Source organism: Vicugna pacos, chromosome 7 (assembly GCF_048564905.1).
Source record: "Vicugna pacos chromosome 7, VicPac4, whole genome shotgun sequence".
Classification (NCBI taxonomy): Eukaryota; Metazoa; Chordata; class Mammalia; order Artiodactyla; family Camelidae; genus Vicugna; species Vicugna pacos.
This window is the reverse complement of record NC_132993.1, coordinates 11,186,086-11,204,963: the sequence shown is the minus strand read 5'-3', so window position 1 is coordinate 11,204,963 and position 18,878 is coordinate 11,186,086. Positions and strand designations below refer to the sequence as shown.

The 18,878-nt window shown below is 42.5% G+C and overlaps 1 protein-coding gene across 2 annotated transcripts in view; it reads left to right on the top strand.

The window, feature by feature from the left end:
* MGAM (maltase-glucoamylase) overlaps window positions 1-18,878 on the top strand; it is a 79,220-nt gene that overhangs the window by 22,008 nt on the left and 38,334 nt on the right. For both annotated transcript variants that reach the window (XM_072964312.1, XM_072964313.1), the window contains exons 4-16: window positions 8,392-8,512; window positions 8,746-8,855; window positions 9,401-9,552; window positions 10,175-10,346; window positions 12,144-12,243; window positions 13,244-13,356; window positions 13,655-13,780; window positions 14,718-14,849; window positions 15,002-15,118; window positions 15,768-15,881; window positions 17,176-17,260; window positions 17,376-17,493; window positions 18,628-18,799. In XM_072964312.1, coding sequence (XP_072820413.1) covers window positions 8,392-8,512; window positions 8,746-8,855; window positions 9,401-9,552; window positions 10,175-10,346; window positions 12,144-12,243; window positions 13,244-13,356; window positions 13,655-13,780; window positions 14,718-14,849; window positions 15,002-15,118; window positions 15,768-15,881; window positions 17,176-17,260; window positions 17,376-17,493; window positions 18,628-18,799 — 1,632 coding nt within the window. The remainder of the gene's footprint in view (window positions 1-8,391; window positions 8,513-8,745; window positions 8,856-9,400; window positions 9,553-10,174; window positions 10,347-12,143; window positions 12,244-13,243; window positions 13,357-13,654; window positions 13,781-14,717; window positions 14,850-15,001; window positions 15,119-15,767; window positions 15,882-17,175; window positions 17,261-17,375; window positions 17,494-18,627; window positions 18,800-18,878) is intronic.

Below are 18,878 nucleotides of genomic sequence, written 5' to 3'. Positions count from 1 at the left end.
GGCATTCCTTGCCTTGTATCTACATCGCTCCATTCTCTGCCTCCAGCTTCACGTGGCATCCTGCCCGTGTGTATGTGTTTGCATGCGTGTGTTTGTGTGTGTCTGTGACCAAATTTCCCATTTTTATAAGGACTCAGATCATACTGGATTAAGGGCCCACCCAACTCGGTATGACCTTACCTTAGCCAATCACATCTGCAACCATCCTGTTTCCAAATAAGACCATGTTCTGAGGTCCTAAGGATTAGGACTGCAACATATCTTTTCTGGGGACACAATTCAGCCCATAACGGGGGCAGAGTCACAGAATGGGAACTATGGAAAGTGGAAATTGTTGCAACTTGAGCCTCCGGTACTGATGAAAATGGCACGGATGCTGAGTTTGACAGAACTAAAACAGCAAAGGAACAACAGATGATTGAGCAACCGTCGTGATGGCCTGGGGCTGTGGGGAAGCTGGGAGTTGAGGCAGAAAAAAGAACCAGAGCCAGGTAAGTAGCGTGGAGTAGAAGAGATGCCTGGGAGCTGCAGTTAGGAGCAGGGTGATAGGACGAAACTAGTTAGGAAGGCCAGAGGCTCTGTTGAAGGCAAGAGAGAGCGTCAGTAAAGTAAAGAAGTAGGGATCAGGAAGTCCCCAGGACGGGACAAAGCAGTGCCCTGCACAGAAGGGCAGAAGCCTGGACAGCAAGCCTGCTGACGTAGGAAGGAGTCCCAGGTAGACCGATTCGGTCCCCTCCATCTGGCATCTTACCCTGACCGAAACGTGATGAAGAGACATGCCTGCTTGCAGTAGGAAGAGATGGGTCTGAACAGAAAAGGTGGATTCCAATTTTGGAAGACCTTGGGTTTCAGTTGGGGAGGTTGGCTTTTTATGTGACACACAGCAGTGATGAGCAACCATTTAGGGCTGAATGAGATCATGTCTCTAAGGAGAGAGAGAATAAAAGACTTAGAAATCAAGGAAAAAGAAGATAGAAGAGAGAAAGAAAAAGAGGCACTTCAGTGTGGGGCCAAACATTATAACGTTTGGTATTTTAGATGATAGGTTCAATGTAGAGGAGACAAGCTAAGGAAATGAAAACCTGGGGCATCAAATGGGAAGTCGTAAGATAAAAAGAAATACTATGTGGGTCACACAGTAGAAGAGATTACTGTCAAGGAGAAGGTGACAGTGTGGAGTTAATGACAGGTAGGATTTTGACAGAGTTGAGAGGATTGACAAGTGATTTCAAGATACAAGAGATAATGCAAACAAAGGGAAAAAAGAGGAAATTGCGGGCACATACACGACATACTGAATGGCCTCCTATGGCCAAGATACAGGATGGGTACCAGAGAGAATATACTGTTGAAGATTGTAAGGTGGACTGGAGCTTGATGACAGAGGACCGTTAGTGAGCTGTTTGTCATGGGAATGGGGACTTGTGGTCTAGATGTGTTGCACCTAAGCAGGATGATGGACGCACTACGTCTGCAGAAGGTTGAGTCACCACTTACTTGTCCCTGTCATTCTATGCTAGGGAACCCGTTGCTCAGAACACTACCTGGAAGACTGATGTATCCTCTGTCTGTTCACTGTCCTACAACACCCCCCTTGTGACTGGGTCTGTGAGCTTCAGGTGTCATTGCTGCCTCAGTAAACTTTCTCTGGTGTTTTATTATAAGAAGACCCTTTAATAAATGCTGTGGTATCAAGACTGTAGTTCAGTAAACAACCTTTGCCTTTTTCTACATGTTATAACCCAACGTAATTGATCTGTGACCTTGGCAGCTCCTCCCTGGCCTGCTTTTCTTTAGCTCTGCCAGGGAGAAATACTCCGGGAGCACTTTCAGTGGTCTGTGTCTCCATAGACGCTATAGCTTGGTATTTTGTTGTGTGTTTTAAGTATCCTGGGGGCTATATGCTGATCCAAACTGTTGTTGAGAGCCTGAATCTACAGATAATTGTCCAAGGGAAGCCTGTGGCCATGTGGGGGAGGGGAGTGGGAAGAAGTTGTGAACTTGGCACCAGGCGAGGCAGAATGTTCTGCTGTCCGGGCTGCTGCTGCATCACTTTGTCATTCCTCTGTCCTTTCCCCTTCAGGATTACTTACAAAGAACTAACAGTATACATCTCCCTTCAGATGATTCTTTGTTGTGAATCCCAGCGTTTCTTATCCCGGTCACGGGAGGGAATCCTGTGTCCAGGACAGGATAAAGTACTCTGTCAGACCACCCTGAGTGCTCTCAGGAGGCTTTTTTTTCTTTTGAGAGAACGAGCTCCAGGAATCCTTTTCATGGGTCTCAGAGAGAAAGACAGCTCAGTTGTCTGAACCCCTAGTGCCGTCCTTCGTTCTGGGCTTACCGCTGGTGGCAGGGTGTCTTCCCTCGGACGTGCACAGTCACATCCCTGAGCTCATCACCCTCTCACCCATCCTGCTTCCGCGTCTCTACTACAGATTTCTGTTAGCAGTTCTATCATACGTCTAGTCTCTGAGGCAGAAGCAGCAGAACTTTCACTTGGGTCTTCCTTTCAGTCCTTTTGGCCATGTGTTGTAAAGCACTTTCTTTGACAGCATTTCCGTTCTCACTACCATCGCACTAACCCATCATTACTTCATGCCTGGGTTACTCGTAGCCTGCTAGTACCATCTGAATTCCGTTCCTGCCGCCTATCCCATTACACGTGTGACTGAAGCTGCTCTCTTGAATGTCCTACTTTCATTATATTTCTACCTAACTCGGGTGTCTGCAGCATCTAGTACTGTGTGTTGAGTGATGTTCAAACACCTCCATCATCTAAGACCCTATTTAGCCGTCTTTGTGCCTCTAGAGCTACAGTTAGACCATCAGCCCCTGCAGATTTTAGAAACAGCTTCCTGCACTTAACCTATTCGTTCTGAAAGAGCTTATCACTTCCCACGTCCTTGATGAAACTTGTACCCACAATTCCAGAATTCAGAGCTGGAAGATGCCATTGATGGCAGGGGGCAGAAATATTTCGTGTAAATTCCAGATATCCAGCTCAGGAAAGAGATGGTAGTCATTTTAAACTATTTGATTTTCAGGATTAGAATGTACTGCGTAAAATGGGAGGGCAGGTTTACATGCTTAAAATCAATCTGCATACCCTAAGGAATGATTTAAGCTGAGAACAGTTTACAATTATGTGTTTCCTATTAATAATAATAATAATAATACCAATGGTAATCTTTATGATGGTATTTGAGAAGTTACCTTATTTCTTATTCAGAAACTTTGTCATTTTTGATAATAAGCACAGTTGGTACTTACCTATTTATTATTTATTTATTGGCTGATGACATCTTTTTTCCAAATTCCAGTTTCACACCAGTGTGTTTAATGGATCGAGTTGTATGATGTATCAGCAAGTGTATTGCATTTTGCCAAGGTCATTACGAGTCTCCACCCTCAAAGTTACTCTGTGTTCACACAGCATTAGTTAAGAGCCCTTTTATTGTCCCAGGAAGAGCGGCGAGCCGAGAAGTCCTAAGTATAGACTTGAAGTTTGTATTTTATGCCTTGAATTGATAGTGTAGCCATTGGGCAGCCGCATCTTAGGGGAGCTAGGGTCTTAACGTCTAGTCCTGGCTTTGCTTCTGAAAAACTCTGTGACTTGATCACTAAGTCACATTTTCTTGCAGACTGTCAAATCCTTAACAGTGAAATGGGACAGTGTGCTCACAGAAATTTATTCATTAACAAATAACTACTGAACAAGTGCCAGGAACTCTGCTAAATGCTGTGGTTAATAAGGTTTTAAGATGGTGGCCTTTCTTTTTGTTTTAATAATTATCTTTTTCTTTTCTTTTTTTCTGGGAGAGAGATAATTAAGTTTATGTTTATTTTTAGGAGAGGTCCTGGGGATTGAACCCAGGTCCTTGTGCATACTAAGCAAGCACTCTACCACTGAGCTATACTCTCCCCCAAGATATTAGCCTTTTGACACAATGTTGTAAACTGACTATACTTCAATTAAAAAAAATTTTTTTTAATAATAGCCTCTGAGGTCCTGGCAGATGTTCTCTGAATATTCACTGTAGCATAATTTTGAGGACTAGGAAATCTGGATCCTAAGAACTGCAGAGATGGTATGTTCCTTTGAAAGTCTTTGCTGTCAGGCTTCCCTTTGGGATAGAAGAAAGTGGCCAAGTTAAGTTTCCAAACCTGATCCAAAGGGCGTATATTATACAATAGTCCATAATTTAATTCATTCACTCACTTGTTCAAACTTGCTGAACATAAAAATAGCTAGGTAGTGTTTTAATGAGGAGAAGGCGATTTGGAAGTTTTTTTTTTTTTTAAATCATCACGTGTTTTTCAGCTTCTAAAATTGTGGCCACTATTTGAAAAAGGGCTGCCTTTTCTCATTCCACTTACTGCCCTTGTATCAACACTTTCTGATTCTATGTTTTTGTTCAGAGCATCAAGTTCTCCTGGCATTTTAGAAAATGACACCTTTATCTGTAACAACAGGGGCAGAAGAGATAGAAACGGATAGTGAAAATATGTATTTATATTTGGATTCGGGATCTAGTTCATTTGAATGAGTGCATGCAATACTTTTAGGCTTCCCTGCAGGTCAGTGGTAGAGCTGTCCTGAGAAGAGTCGGGCAGCTATGAACCCAGCTGCTTCGCCTGCTCCACTCTCCCTCCAGTTGGACTAAAACACCAGCCTGATTAAAGAGCTCAGGTCCTTTGTTTTCTTAGAGCATAGCCCCCCCCCCCCCCATTTATTCACTCTTACACAATGAATTCCCCAAACTTAGTGGCTTAAAACAACCATCATTTTGTAATATCTCCTGATTTTATGGGTCAGAGATGTGGGCAGGGTTCGGCTGGGTGGTTCTTCTGTTCCACGTGCTGTTGACTAGGATGACTTGGTGGTATAGAGTTGGTGGCTGACCCGGTCTGGAGGGTCCGAGATGGCTTCACTCACAGGCCTGGCACCTTGGTGAAGAAGGCTACAGGCTGACCTCACCAGCGCCCCTCTCCCTTTCCATGTGGTCTCAGAGTCCCTCTCAGTGGTCTCTTTGGCAGGGCAGTTGGACTTCTTCCACGGTAGCGCAGGGCTGCAAGAGACAGAGACGAAGCTGTCAGTCCTCTAAAGACAAGGCCGTGAACCTGTGTGGCATCACTTCGTTGTACTCTGTTGCTCAGATCAGTCAGATGCCAGCCCAGATTCAACGGGAAGAGTGACAGACCACACCTCCTGAGGGAGGATGTGTCAGAGAACTTGCAGCCCTTTGAAGCAGCCACTTAGAAATGCTGATTTTGCTCAGAGTGGGTGTTAGTAAACAAAAACTGGAGAGCCACTGGACAGTACAGAACGGAACAAGATGCAGGCGCACAGGGTTAGAGGAGCCAGCACCTGGGATAGGATGGTTGGCAGGGCTGAGTGAACAAGGCCCAGTGCAGACCTGCTCCCTCCAGGGGCAGGAGATGGCTAACGCTGCCTGGCTCGGGCTGGCTCTCAGGGCACCCGGGGCCCTTCCTTTTCCCTTGTTCACCTTTGCCTGTACAACTTTGCCTTCCATCTTTTATAGATGCTGCAGTTGCTGAGGTCCTGATTTTTTTTTTAATCTTAGATCTGCTGCTTCCTAATGAGCCAATAATGCACACATTCCAAGGCATGTGTAACCTTAGCAGAAAATTATTTTCAGCTCACTTTGGTTTGTACATGTTTCTTGTTTGTGTTATTCTGGATTCTAATTCTTACTTATTATTGTACTTGTTGCAAGTATCTTCCTCTGTTATGAGGCGGCTTCACCTATTTTACACTGTCTTGGTGAACAGAAATATTTCAGTGAAATCAAGCTTTTTTTCCCCTTTTTTACATTTATATATTTCTATATTACATCATATCTCAAAAACTTTCTATATTACATTTCTATTTTACATCATATCTCAAAAACAATTCCAGGGAGATTAAAGGTTTAAAGGCAAAAAAAGAAAAAATTACAACTTTAAGAAGAAAATAAAAGATCTAATATAATAATAATTAACTTATTTGGTCTGTTTATTTGTATACTTTTTCTTGGGTTTCTACTTCTATGTCTCCTTAATAATGGATATTTACTTAAAGTCTATTTGTCAGATATTACTATAGCTACACTGGCCTTGGGTTAACATTCTTCTCACATACCTGTTTTCCCTACTTTTAGTGATTTCGTGAGCTTAAATTTTGGGTATGCCGCCTAGAAGCAGCTTCAGCTGAATTTATTTCTGTAATTGCAATCTGATTATTCTTGAGTCTTTTAAATTAAGTGTTTGAGCCATATGATAATTAACATTAAAAATTTTTTTCTAAGGTCTCATTTTGTGTTTTCCATGTGCTCTGTTTTTTATGTACTGCTCCACCACCCCCTCCCATATACATGTTTTCTTAACTTATTTCTTGCATTGATAATTTTTCCCCTCAATACTGTATTGGAAATTATACACGCTATATTATATTGGTCATTTCTTCTTAAATTGTAATTGTCATGCCCAACTTATGGGGCATTTCGTGTGCAGGGTCTGATTCTTTTTGTGTGCCTTCGATCCTATTCATGTCATTTTCACCATTTCTCTCTACAACTCTTCTCTGGGGTCTCATATACTCTTTACTCTCTTGTCTTTATGCCCCGTGTTCTGCTCCCCCACCTTGTAACTGCTGAGCTCCACTGCAGAGCCTGGGGTTTCCAAGCGGCCAAAAGACTTTTCCCTCTTCCTGTTGCTGTGGCCACTCTTTGATCTTTGCCCTTTCCAGTTCAATGAAGACGTTATTAAGCTCTGCGGAGCAGACAAAAACCATGCTATTTAACACTCTTCACCACTTTTCCCTTTTCCTGTTATACTGAAGTTTCATCTGAGTGAGTTTTGAAAGGAAAAAACAAAAACTGCTGATGGAGTTGAGTTCACAGTGAAGCTTGATTCCATAGCAATATAAACCACAGATGGGCACCATATTTCCATCTTTAATATTGGTTATTAGCATAAAAATTAGCATTTGATTAAATCTTATTGTTTCCTATATCTAAGCAATTTTTTTTGTCTTGTGTTTGCAAAGCATTGCCTTGTCTTCCTGAAAATCTGCTCAGCAGATACTCAACCCAGACTATGAATGGAAAGCAAGAGAATTAAGTTTTGGTCTTTGTCTTCTCAATAACTAACAAAGTGACCTTTGGCAGATCACTTCACCCCTGTAAACCCTTACCTCTGTGGCCCGAGCTTCTTCATTTGTAAAATAATTTAGCAGGAAGTGTTAGTTATCTAGCTGTGTAACAAATTATCCCAAAACTTAATGACTTAATACAACCAACATTATTTTCTCACGGTCTCTACAGTCAGAAATCTGGCCTTGCTGGATTCGGGTGCTCTTGGCTTACAGTCTTTCGGAAGGCTGCAATCAAGGTGTCTGCTGGGATTGTGGGATCATCCTTTGCAAGTTCATTTATTGTAATTATTAGCAGAATTCAGCTGCTCAAGGATTATCAGACTGAGGGCTTCAGATCCTTGCTGGCTATTGGCAAGAGACCAGCCTCACTTCCTCACCATGTGGATCATTCTGCAATCCAATATCTCACTTCTCCCAGAGCGAGGGCTCCAACAAAGCACGTGAAAGAGGGCAAGCAAGACAGGAGACACTCTCTTTGTGACCTAATCTTGGGAGCCACAACCCATTAATTTTGCTCTTGTGTTCTATTAGTTACACTCAGGAGGAGTGGTTTCTTTGTACTTATTTTGTATTTAACCTGATTGCTTTTCCCAAATTTGTTGCTTTGAGAAAGAGATTGTGTTCATTTTAGTCTCCACTTGACTTAGTCATTAATTGTAGTATAAGGCAGGTACCTTTCTCAAGTAAGAATTAGAATCTATTTGTGTTTCAAGAAACTATTACTTTCTGCCTTGGGAGGAGTTGAGAAACTATATATATATATATAAAATATATGAATTACAAGCACATATAGGGAATATGCATGTTTAAAAGTCAAAACAAAGTTTGTTTGATTTCAAAGCTTCCAAAAAAGTTGATTGCAAAGTCTTTTTTTTTTTTTAAGCCAAAACCAATATTAATGAAGCTCTGTTTGTACTTTTGGGTTACTGGTGATATTACTATATTGTATCTTAGAATATCTAAATAAATTATCAGTTTTATTGTGACAACAGGTATAGAATACATTGGGGTCCCTATATTGTTATGTGATAAGGGTAACAAGGAAGGACTTAGGCCAGAAAAATTAGTTTTGAGTGCAAGCTCTGCATTGACTGGGGTACAGCACAATTTCTCTAAATCTCAGTTCCCTTATTTGTAAAATGAGGTCAATGATACCACAAGCTCAAATTGTATTTTTCAATGATAGTATTTGACAGATAAAAGGAGTTACTCTGACTAATCTCTTATTTTAGGCCACATGTGACCAGCGTGGCTGCTGTTGGAAACCTCAGGGAACCATAAGTGTGCCCTGGTGCTACTACTCTCAGAGTCACGGCTATCGAGTGGAGGGCGACCTTGTGAAGACAAGTGCAGGTGAGCAGACGCAGCCCTGAGGGAGGAGGTTGGCTCCGTAGACTGCAGACGAGAGCTGGAGCAGCAGGCAGGACATTGCTCCTCAGCAAGTTCTCGAACCTACTTTGGCATCAAGGAGAAAAATCACTCTCTTCTTGGGACCAGCCCCTTGGACATAACGCTTAATTTTATGTGGCTATTGTTTGCAAACTTACACAGCCAATTATGAAAACCCTTTTGCCTCTGCAAATTAGGATTCACAGCCCAGTTGGACAGGTTGCCTTCTCCGTCTCTGTTTGGGAGTGATGTCAGCAACGTGCTTCTCACAGCGGAATACCAGACGTCTAACCGCTTCCACTTTAAGGTTGTAGTTGGTTTATTTTTTAAAGTCTTTTTTGGGAGGTTCCTGTTCCCTGCCTGATGACTGCAGTTCCTGGAGAGTAGAGGAATTTGCCAACGGAGGTGTTCTCCTCTCCTGCCACTGTTCTTACCACCTGAATGCTGAAGGCATCTATAGCCTTCTTTCAGTGTGATCACTTCCTAAATATACATTATAGAGCCCTCTGGTGAGCTGTGGCTTTCATTTATTTTTCCTTGGTACCGTGTGAAATGCAGTAGGGAGGGGGAAAAAAAAGAATTATCCCAGCTTTGAAAATTCTAGAGAGAATCCACCTCTGCAGACTTCCAGTGTATATTTCTACCCAAAGACTAACTTACACCCAAGTGGGAAACGTCTGCATGTGGTGACATCAGGTGTATATCTGCCTCAGACGTAATGTCATTTGGTGCCCAAGTTGCGGGACCATGAGCACAGATGTTGGGAAGCGCTGGTGTTGGTAGGGATGTTCCTATTTTAGAAAAAATAGAGAAGTTTTCATTTTCACTTTCTCTCCTAATCTTTCTGGACAGTTGACTGACCAAAACAAGGACCGATACGAAGTGCCCCATGAACACGTGCAGCCCTTCCAAGGAAGTGCTGCTTCTCCCTTGACCTATGACGTGGAGGTCTCCAAGCAGCCGTTTAGCATCAAAGTGCTCAGAAGGAGCAACAGTCGGGTCCTGTACGTTTTGAAAACGTGCCTGGGGATCAGAGCATGAAGGTGATGGGAGAGGGAGGTCTGCAAGCCTGAAGAAGGGGTCATTTCAAAAATACTCCTGAAGGTTATGTGCCCACTGTTGGGGACAAGACAATCCACCTCCAGATACATCCTTTTTTCTGCCGTCCTTCCTTCTTTCTTCTTTCCTCCTTGCCTCCTCCTCCTCCTCCTTCTCTTTTTTTCATTACGAAGCATTTATTATAGGCCAGGCCCTGGGCTGTGTCCTTTTTCTCTTTCTTCCTTCTATTTGATCATTTTCCCTCCTTATTTTCCCTTTCTTTCCTCCATCCATCTAACACGTATCCACCAGTAATTATGGAACATCTATGATAAAGTAAGAATGATATTCTGGTCATGTGATGGAGTATCAAGGGTGCACAGCTACGAAATGTGCCAAATGGTTTCTGCCCTCAAGAAGTCCTGATGTCTTGATGTCCATGGAAGAATGTCACAGGAGGGCAAATGGGGCTGATTAAACAGAGGGTGCTGAGTCCCTGAGATACAAGAACAGCTCCTAAGCAGTAGCAGTCCTGGTTCCTCTCCCCTGCACTTGCCCACCCGTCCCTGTGTTTCCACCCGTGTCTAGGTTTGACTCGAGCATCGGGCCGCTCCTGTTTGCGGATCAGTTCCTGCAGCTGTCCACCCGACTGCCCAGTGCTAACGTGTACGGCCTGGGAGAGCACGTGCACCAGCAGTACCGCCATGATATGAACTGGAGGACCTGGCCCATATTTGCCAGGGACACAGCCCCCACTGGGGTAAGCTTTCAGGAAGGCCCCTCCCCGCTGGCTGTCAGAGCCTCATTCTTGAAGGTCACTCCTAGCAGGACAGTATATCGGGGAAGAGTAGGACTCTGGGGTGAGGCTGTCTGGGTCTGAATTCAGGCGCTGCTACTCACCAGCCATGTGGTTCTGGGCAGGTTACCTCTCTGTGTCTTCAGTTCCTCGTCTGTAAAGTGAGGGAATATCCCTACCTCGTAGGGTGGCGATGGCAATGACATGAGCTGATACACGTAGAGTCTCTCGAAGAGTGTCTGCCACATAGAAAGTGCTCAATAAATGCCAACTACTTTTCATGAGTTTTTTTTTCTTTTGAGTAACTAACAAGTTGTGGAGAAAACATTGCTAATATGGACTGCACAATAGTTGGTTATGATCTCTGTGTTTTAAGTTGACCTTTATAAATCACCAACTTACCAGGTTTGTCAGCAAAACAGGAGAACATGTCAACTAAAATTCTGATTTAATAATTCTTTGTGTGAAGAACGTTAGGGGCAGTGAAAGAATAGAAGGGATAGCACTCTGTTATTGTTGTTATTGTTTTCTTTTATTTTACCTTTTCTCTTTTTGTTTTTATTTTGTTTTGTTAAAACTGTTAAAACTAAAACCCAAAGCAGAGGTATTTTCAAGACTCAGCAATACTACATACCGGTCTCATTCGGCGACTTTCCTGATTAAGCAGAACTAGTGACCAGATGAAAGGAGATTATAGGAATAATTTATCAAGTGACTTTATAATATACATTGTTTCTGTTTACCAAAAGAACTCTGAAAAAAGAAGTCTAATATATGCCATTTAACAGACGAGGAAACTGAGGTTTAGGAAAGCCAAATAAATAGTCCAATGTAAAAATAAAATAAGTTTGTAAGGAACAGAAACAGGATCTAATCCTTGGCCCACACATCTTAGATGCCATATGCTGGTTCAGAAAAACAGGAAAGGAGTGGAGTGAGAACAGCTCACGTGGAATGGCTGGTGATGAGTGTGTAATGAGGAGCCGTAGATCCTCACGCCCAGAGTGTGCGGCATGGGCACCGCTGTGTGAGAACTGTGGGCTCTCAGCATCCTTTTCTTCTACTAAACTAGAATCCACATTTAAATGAGGTTCCTATGTAACTTGTATGCGCACCAAATTTTGAGAAATGCTGTCCCTGAGCAGCGATTCCCAAACATGACTACACGTTGGAATCACCTGGGGAAATTTAACAAACTGTCAGTGCCCACTTCTCTCCCCAGGGATTGTGTTTTAATCAGGGTGGGATGCAGCACAGGTTGAGAACTACTGTTCTGAAGTCTAGAAGACCAGCTGAAGGTCTAATACATGCTGTTGTAAAGACTAGATGACCAGGTATCTCAAATGCAGCGCCATCGAGGTGCAAATTAGGAAGGTGCCTCATTTATACTAAGGTTTGGTGGAGCTTTGCAGATGGTTAGGTCAAGCTTCTTTGAGACAAGTTCAAGACAAGCCTCTGAGAGAAGAGCTTTTTTGGACTACAGTTTCAAACCTCCTGTTCACCTGCATCCTAACATATCCTGAGCTCTCACATTTCTGTTAGACCCATGATCATATCTGGCTCATTCTGTCAGAAAATACCAATTCATTTGATTAACATCAATGAAATATAGCCCTTATGTTAAAAGTTTGTGTCTTCTTTGACCATGAGTTCCTTGTCAATTACTCACATGATTAACACCGATTTCCTAAGCTATTTCTGGCCATGTGGGGTTTGGACCATTAGACTGTAGATTTTTGGTTCTTAATTGTCTTTCTGCAGGATGGAACTAACTTGTATGGTGCACAGACATTCTTCCTGTGCCTTGAAGATGCTAGTGGATTGTCCTTTGGAGTGTTTCTGATGAACAGCAATGCCATGGGTAAAAAACTAAAGGAATATTCATGAAAAATGTGTACAAGAACAATTTTCAATCCCTTTCTTACAGTGTAATGATAAAAGGAACAGAGCCCTTTAGGAATGAACCATAGCTTAGGGCCTTGTGTGTTCTCTGTTGCTTGGGTTACATTCCTGCAGTAATGATGGGATGTTGGGTGGGCACAGCATGTTCTGTAGTTGTGAATGTCACCGAAGAAAAATTTTTCTCTACCCTCTTAGGTTTGGTACTTGGGAGCCTGTGAACAAAAGGCAGATTAGCAAGAGAAAAGATGGAGTTTATTTACATGTGCAACAGGCACACACACAGGAGTGCTCAGTGAAGAGTAACTCAAAGGGTGGTTAGAATTTGGGGCTTATTTTGCACCCTAATGGGGAGGCAGAGAAAGGCACTTGGGATGAAACAAATGACTTCTTAGAAGAGGTGGGAGGAATAAGGGCATTTCTTAGGAAAACAGACGACTTTTTGGAAAGATCCGTGAGCCCTTAGGAGGATAATTGGGAGACCGAATATTCTTGTGACTGTGTCTGATTGGGCGTGGTGTCAATTTATTGTCTCCAAGAAGATTAGTTTTGCTTCAGGGGTGGGAGTTTATGGCAGTTGAGTTCTGATGGGAGACTCTGCTTTTAGGCTCATAAGGGATTTCAGATTTCAAATGTCTTCAGCTTACAATAATTTTTATGCCATGATGGCTTATTCTGGACCCTTTCATGAAACTGATTGCTTTTTCATGAAATCCTGACACAGCAGTTAAGACACTCCAGTCGCCAGTTACTGAAATTTGTCAGAGAACAAATGCTTGACTCTCTTGTGCTGGGAGGGTGGACTTCGGCCATCAGAGTCTGTCCCTTGGTATACAAAATCTGAGGCATTAGAATCATTTCATTAAAGTTCAGGTGATTGGGGGTCCTCCGGTCTAAAACTTGGTCATTATTACTCTAGAATAAATTCTAATGTTTATTTTCTTCATTTTTAATCTTTCAAGAGGTCGCCCTCCAGCCTGCCCCAGCTCTCACTTACCGTACCATTGGGGGCATTCTCGACTTCTATGTGTTCTTGGGAAGCACTCCAGAGCAAGTTGTCCAGGAGTACCTAGAGGTAAACTTACAATATCAAGGAAGCGCTAAACAGCACAAAGAAAAGTAAATTTAACATGCAAGTGTGACTCATAAAAATGTGCTATTCTAAGCAGCTGTTATAAGCATGCTATTAACAAATTGACCCTACCCTCAATGATTCACAGAAAGATGCTGAGAAAAGAGACTAGCATTCTATCGTTAATGAAATAGTTTGGGAAAGTGGGGTGTGCTTTGTGCCCCTAAACGAAAGCTTAGAAAAAGCTTTATTTATTTTTAATAGATCACTTGCTGACTTTCACTCCGTGTAATTCTTTCAGCTCATTGGACGGCCAGCCCTCCCCTCATACTGGGCACTTGGGTTTCATCTCAGTCGTTATGATTATGGGACCCTAGATAACATGAAAGAAGTCGTGGACAGAAACCGTGCAGCGCAGCTCCCTTACGTAAGTAAGGCTTCAAAAAATCCTCCAAAAAAAATAAAAGAATTTCCTGGTTTTACTGAGAATACTGCCTATTCCCAGTATAAGCAGCTGTGGTTAAGCAGGCAATAAGAGCGACGACTCACACTGTCTCATCTTGAGTTTTTAAAAATACATATCAAAATACTTGTATATATTCAGACTTTTTTGTTGGGCCAACCATTCCTTCAAGAAACTGGTCCTTTTTAGTCAGAAACTGTACTCAGAGACCACAGTTATGGGGTTCCGAGGCAATCTGGTTTTGTCTCTGTTTTTCTTATTACATGTTTTATTAGTAAAAATTTCTTATCCTTACTGTGTTGATTATATTTTACATAATGCATTTTTATTTGAGTTCTCAAAGCATTTCTTTCCCTAGTTTAGGTGAACAAAAGGATACAGTACAAACATGTAATAAAATATTTTTATGTTTTAAGTGGCTAAAGTTGAAAGTGTCTGTTATACAATGGGCAGTGAGGTTTTACAAGAGCTGCAGACGGAAAAGCCCAATGGTGTCTGGAATAGTCCTTTCTCTCCCCTACCCCGTGCCCTTGCAATCAGACACTTAGGTCCTAGAGCAAGAGTCAGTTTGATTTTGGGCTCCCTTACTTTCATACAAGTAAAATTACGAAAGAATAAATGCCAAAGAAGGCGTGAAGGAGAAAAGCAACAAAACAAAATGTGGGGAAGTAGACTGAGGGAGAAGACGTGGAGAGAATCCTTTCTCCCCTTTGCCTTGTGGATGGGGTAGGATTTGGGTCATGGATATGTTTCGATGGCCTTAGCAATTTTTTCTAATTGTTGTGGTTTGTTTGGTAGATTGGATTGTAATGCCGGAGGGCCAGGCAGCAAGGTGAGGTGATGCGGTCCGTCTGGTTCCAGGGATGGGGTCGTAACCTGTAGACGCTGTGTGTTCTTCCAGGATGTTCAGTATGCTGATATTGACTACATGGATGCGAGGAAGGACTTCACTTATGACCCAGTAAATTTTAAGGGCTTCCCTGAGTTTGCGAAGGAGTTACACAATAATGGACAGAAACTGGTCATCATTGTGGTATGTGCCACCCCCTCTTCCCCCCAAATCAGGTACTTGTTCTTCCTTGTCATTACACCCGCCTCCCTCTCCCTCATCCCTTAATTCCTAATCTCCTTCCAGTGCCTCTAGCTGAAAGCTAGGTCCTTCACTGTGTTTTTTCCCCTTCTTAGGATCCAGCCATCTCCAACAACTCTTCCCCAAGCAGTCCCTACGGCCCATATGACAGGGGTTCTGACATGAAGATCTGGGTGAATGCATCAGATGGAGTCACTCCACTCATTGGGGAGGTAACTCCATGGGGAAGCTGGGGGCTGGTGGAGGGGCTGTGGCAGTGTGTGTGTGTGTGTGTAATTACATTTTCAGATGCCTTATATGTGCTGGGTATCAGCTTGCCCTTGTTCTTTTACCCCCAGATGCCTACCAGCCATCCTAGCCTTTACTTTGCCTTCACAGCAGAGGGCCTTTAGACAGTAGCCTGCATGCCGACTGCCCACCTCCTCGCCCCCCCCATTCGCTCTCCCACGGCCTGCAGTCTCCGTCTTCCCCCATCACTTCACGATGCTGCTCTGACACCCGGCACCAGTTACCTCCTAACTGGCAGGTCCAGTGGGACGGTTTCTCTCCTCTTCTTACTCAGTTTCTCCACAGTATTTGACAGGTCTGACTACTTCTTTCTCAAACTTATTTCTCTCTGTTTTCTATGGAGATGTTACCTGCTGGTTTACTGCTAATACCTTTGCTGACCTGAGTGCGCAGTGTCCTCAAGTGACCGTTTGACTCCTCCTGACATTCGTTCTGAGCGTTTGCACCGCTTCACGTTCCTAAGTGAAGAGGATCTGCGCCGTGGTCGTGTTGGGAATTTCTTCGCAAAGTGCTCTGTTTCTCTCAGTATTTATTTAACTTCCTCTGATTGATGGTTTTCTTTTCCTCCTGCAGGTCTGGCCTGGAAAAACTGTGTTTCCTGATTACACTAATCCCCAGTGTACTGCTTGGTGGACAAATGAATTTGAGCTTTTCCACAATCAAGTGGAGTTTAATGGAATCTGGATTGTGAGTTCTTAACATTCTGATTACTGGGTGACTGGGTAGATCTCTATCATTGAGTCATGGAGCATGTAGGGGAAGGGGGGGTGAAGAAAGCAAATACAGCAATAATTCTAAGTATTCCCTCTCTTACTATTCAAATAATACCAAAACATGTAGCTTAGAATTAAAATCAGATTGTATCTGCATATCTCGATACTAACTACCATTATGTAAAATAAACAACAAGTTTATACTGTACAGCACAGGGAACTATATTCAATGTCTTATAGTAACCTATAATGAAAAAGAATGTGAAAACAAATATATGTATGTATATGTATGACTGAAACATTATGCTGTACACCAGAAATGGATGCAACGTTGTAAACTGACTATACTTCAATTACACACACACACACACACACACACACACACACACGCCAGTTGTTAGAAGTGGAAGTGAACTTGTAAATCTGGTTTTTTCCTGAGTCTAGCTCTCCTTTTACAAATGAATGAGCTGAAGTGAAAACAGATCATGTACTCCTTACGTTGTCACAAAGTACATGAATTGTTCAGTTGCCAGTTCAGGGCTCTTCCACCTGCACGTGTTGGACAAACTGATCAGAGCCCAAGTACTCAGGTGCATGACAAAGTTGAGGCCACAGTGAGGACAGATGTCTCACATGGTGTCAAATGAAAACAAACGCAAAGCATCAGGTGTTCAGCACAATTTAGGGAGCTCTAGGGTTGAACTTTTTTTCTGTGTATAGAAGGAAGGTAGAACATTCAAACAGTATGAAGAGCTAAAAAGATGAGGAGCCCTGAAATGATATCAGCCAAAGACATCTACCATCAGTGTTTTGGTTTGCATCTTCCCGGAGCCCGCACTTGCAGGGCTGTTGGTGCGTGCTTGCTCTCACCCTCCCTGCGTATGCTTACGTATGTGTGTGCATTTACGTGTGTGTGTGTGTACTCATAGCTATATTTGGATATTTAGAGAATGTATAAGTTGATATATAGGGGATCATATAAATTGGAAATTTTTCTCACCTGATGTCTTTGGAAATTTTTCATTTTCAATAATGATAGACGTATATCATTTTGAAGGGATTTTAAGACCCTTCTCCAAAAAACCTTCAATGGGTAGATAAGACAGGGCAGGAACACCTGTTTCTCACCATTACATAAGAACCTCTTGAAAAAAAGAAATACCTGTAGTTATTTTTCTGAGTCCTCAAAAAAAAAAAAAAGACATCATCAGTACAACATATGAAGACACGTTACTTTTACTTAATAGTTTCTGCCCTTTGTCTTGCAGGATATGAATGAAGTTGCCAACTTCGTTGATGGTTCAGTTTCAGGATGTTCCACAAGCAATCTAAATTATCCCCCATTCACTCCCAGTAAGTGCTGGTGGTTAATCTGATTAAAATGGCAATGCACAGCTGGTATTTTGAACTCCTAAAGATGGATATGGACATCCTAGGCTCTCATTGACCGACCCCTCCTTTGTCCCAGGAGTCCTGGATGGGTACCTGTTCCGCAAGAGCCTCTGCATGGATGCAGTGCAGCACTGGGGCAAGCATTATGATGTCCACAGTCTGTATGGCTACTCCATGGCCATTGCCACCTCAGAGTAAGGCCATTGTTGCTACGGACCTAACACGTGATCAGACTGTTAGTCTTGCTAGATGCCAGATGCCAATGTATTATTTTTAAGAACTTGGCAAGATAAGTATGATTGTTATTATGGAGTGAAGGAAGAAAATCCTGGGCACATAGGGAAGAAGGGCTCCAATCAATACTTGTGGAATGTATATAATGAAAGAATGAATGAATAAATGAATGAATGGAAGGTTAGAAGAGAAAAAGAGAAGTAACTTGACCAAGGTCAAACAGCTAATAAATTGTAAAAGCAAAGTTTGGACTCGTTTCTGCATGAGTCCGAGGCCCATGTATTTTCCTCCGCCATATTGTGTAGACCAGAGTATGGAGGGTTGAGTAACTTGTAGACCTCATGTGCTTTGGGGTTTTAGGTACTGGCTCAATACCCTTCTCCTGTGCTGTGTCTACCTTTATGTGAATGAAAATTCTATAGCGAGGAAAAAGTATTGAGAATTTACTCTACTTGCTGCAACTGTGGCAGCAAGAAGCCAGACCAAAACCACACTCGGTCATTAGCAAAGTCATGGGTGTAATTTTAGCCTTCTTGAAAGCTGTTGAAAAAAATCATAGAACAAAAGTTTTTAGGTCTATGTATAGACTTCTAATTTAAAAAAAGATGATGATATTTACTTTAAAATATGCACATACACATATAATTTTAAAATGTCTTTTCTTATTACAATATATGACCAGTGTTTCTACTTTAAAACAATACAAGTTCCAAAAAGCTGTTCACAAATTCATTTTTGTGTGTTCAAAACCACAAGATGTGTAAGACTAATGTATACACATCTATGTAAAGCTAAATTTCACCTTCATTCCGTAAAGATTGTATACTTCTAGTTGCTGGCTTCAGGACTGCTTTTGAAACTTTTGGAAATCATGGAGTTAATGATGTACATAAAACGACTAAAGCAAAACAAGGCAAAACAAAATATAAACACACTCAATGGTGCAGTCTGCCCCCAACAGCAGCTGAAAGGGAGAACACTAGAAGAGAAAAGCGGGTATTAACTTTTGAGCTCCTCAGCGTTGTCGCTGCATCCCCCGGGCTGAGACACGCTAAGGTTGCACATTGACTCCCTGAGTCTCCCTCCTTTTCTAGAGCTGTCAAGACTGTGTTCCCCAACAAGAGAAGCTTCATTTTAACCCGTTCTACCTTTGCGGGGTCTGGCAAGTTTGCAGCCCACTGGTTAGGAGACAATGCGGCCACCTGGAGCGACCTCCAGTGGTCCATCCCTGCCATGCTCGAGTTCAACCTTTTTGGTATCCCGATGGTGAGTCCACATCCTGAGCTCTCTTATGAACCTCAGTCCCCAGAAAGTCTCATTCTAGAAAGTTTCCAAACGATGAGGC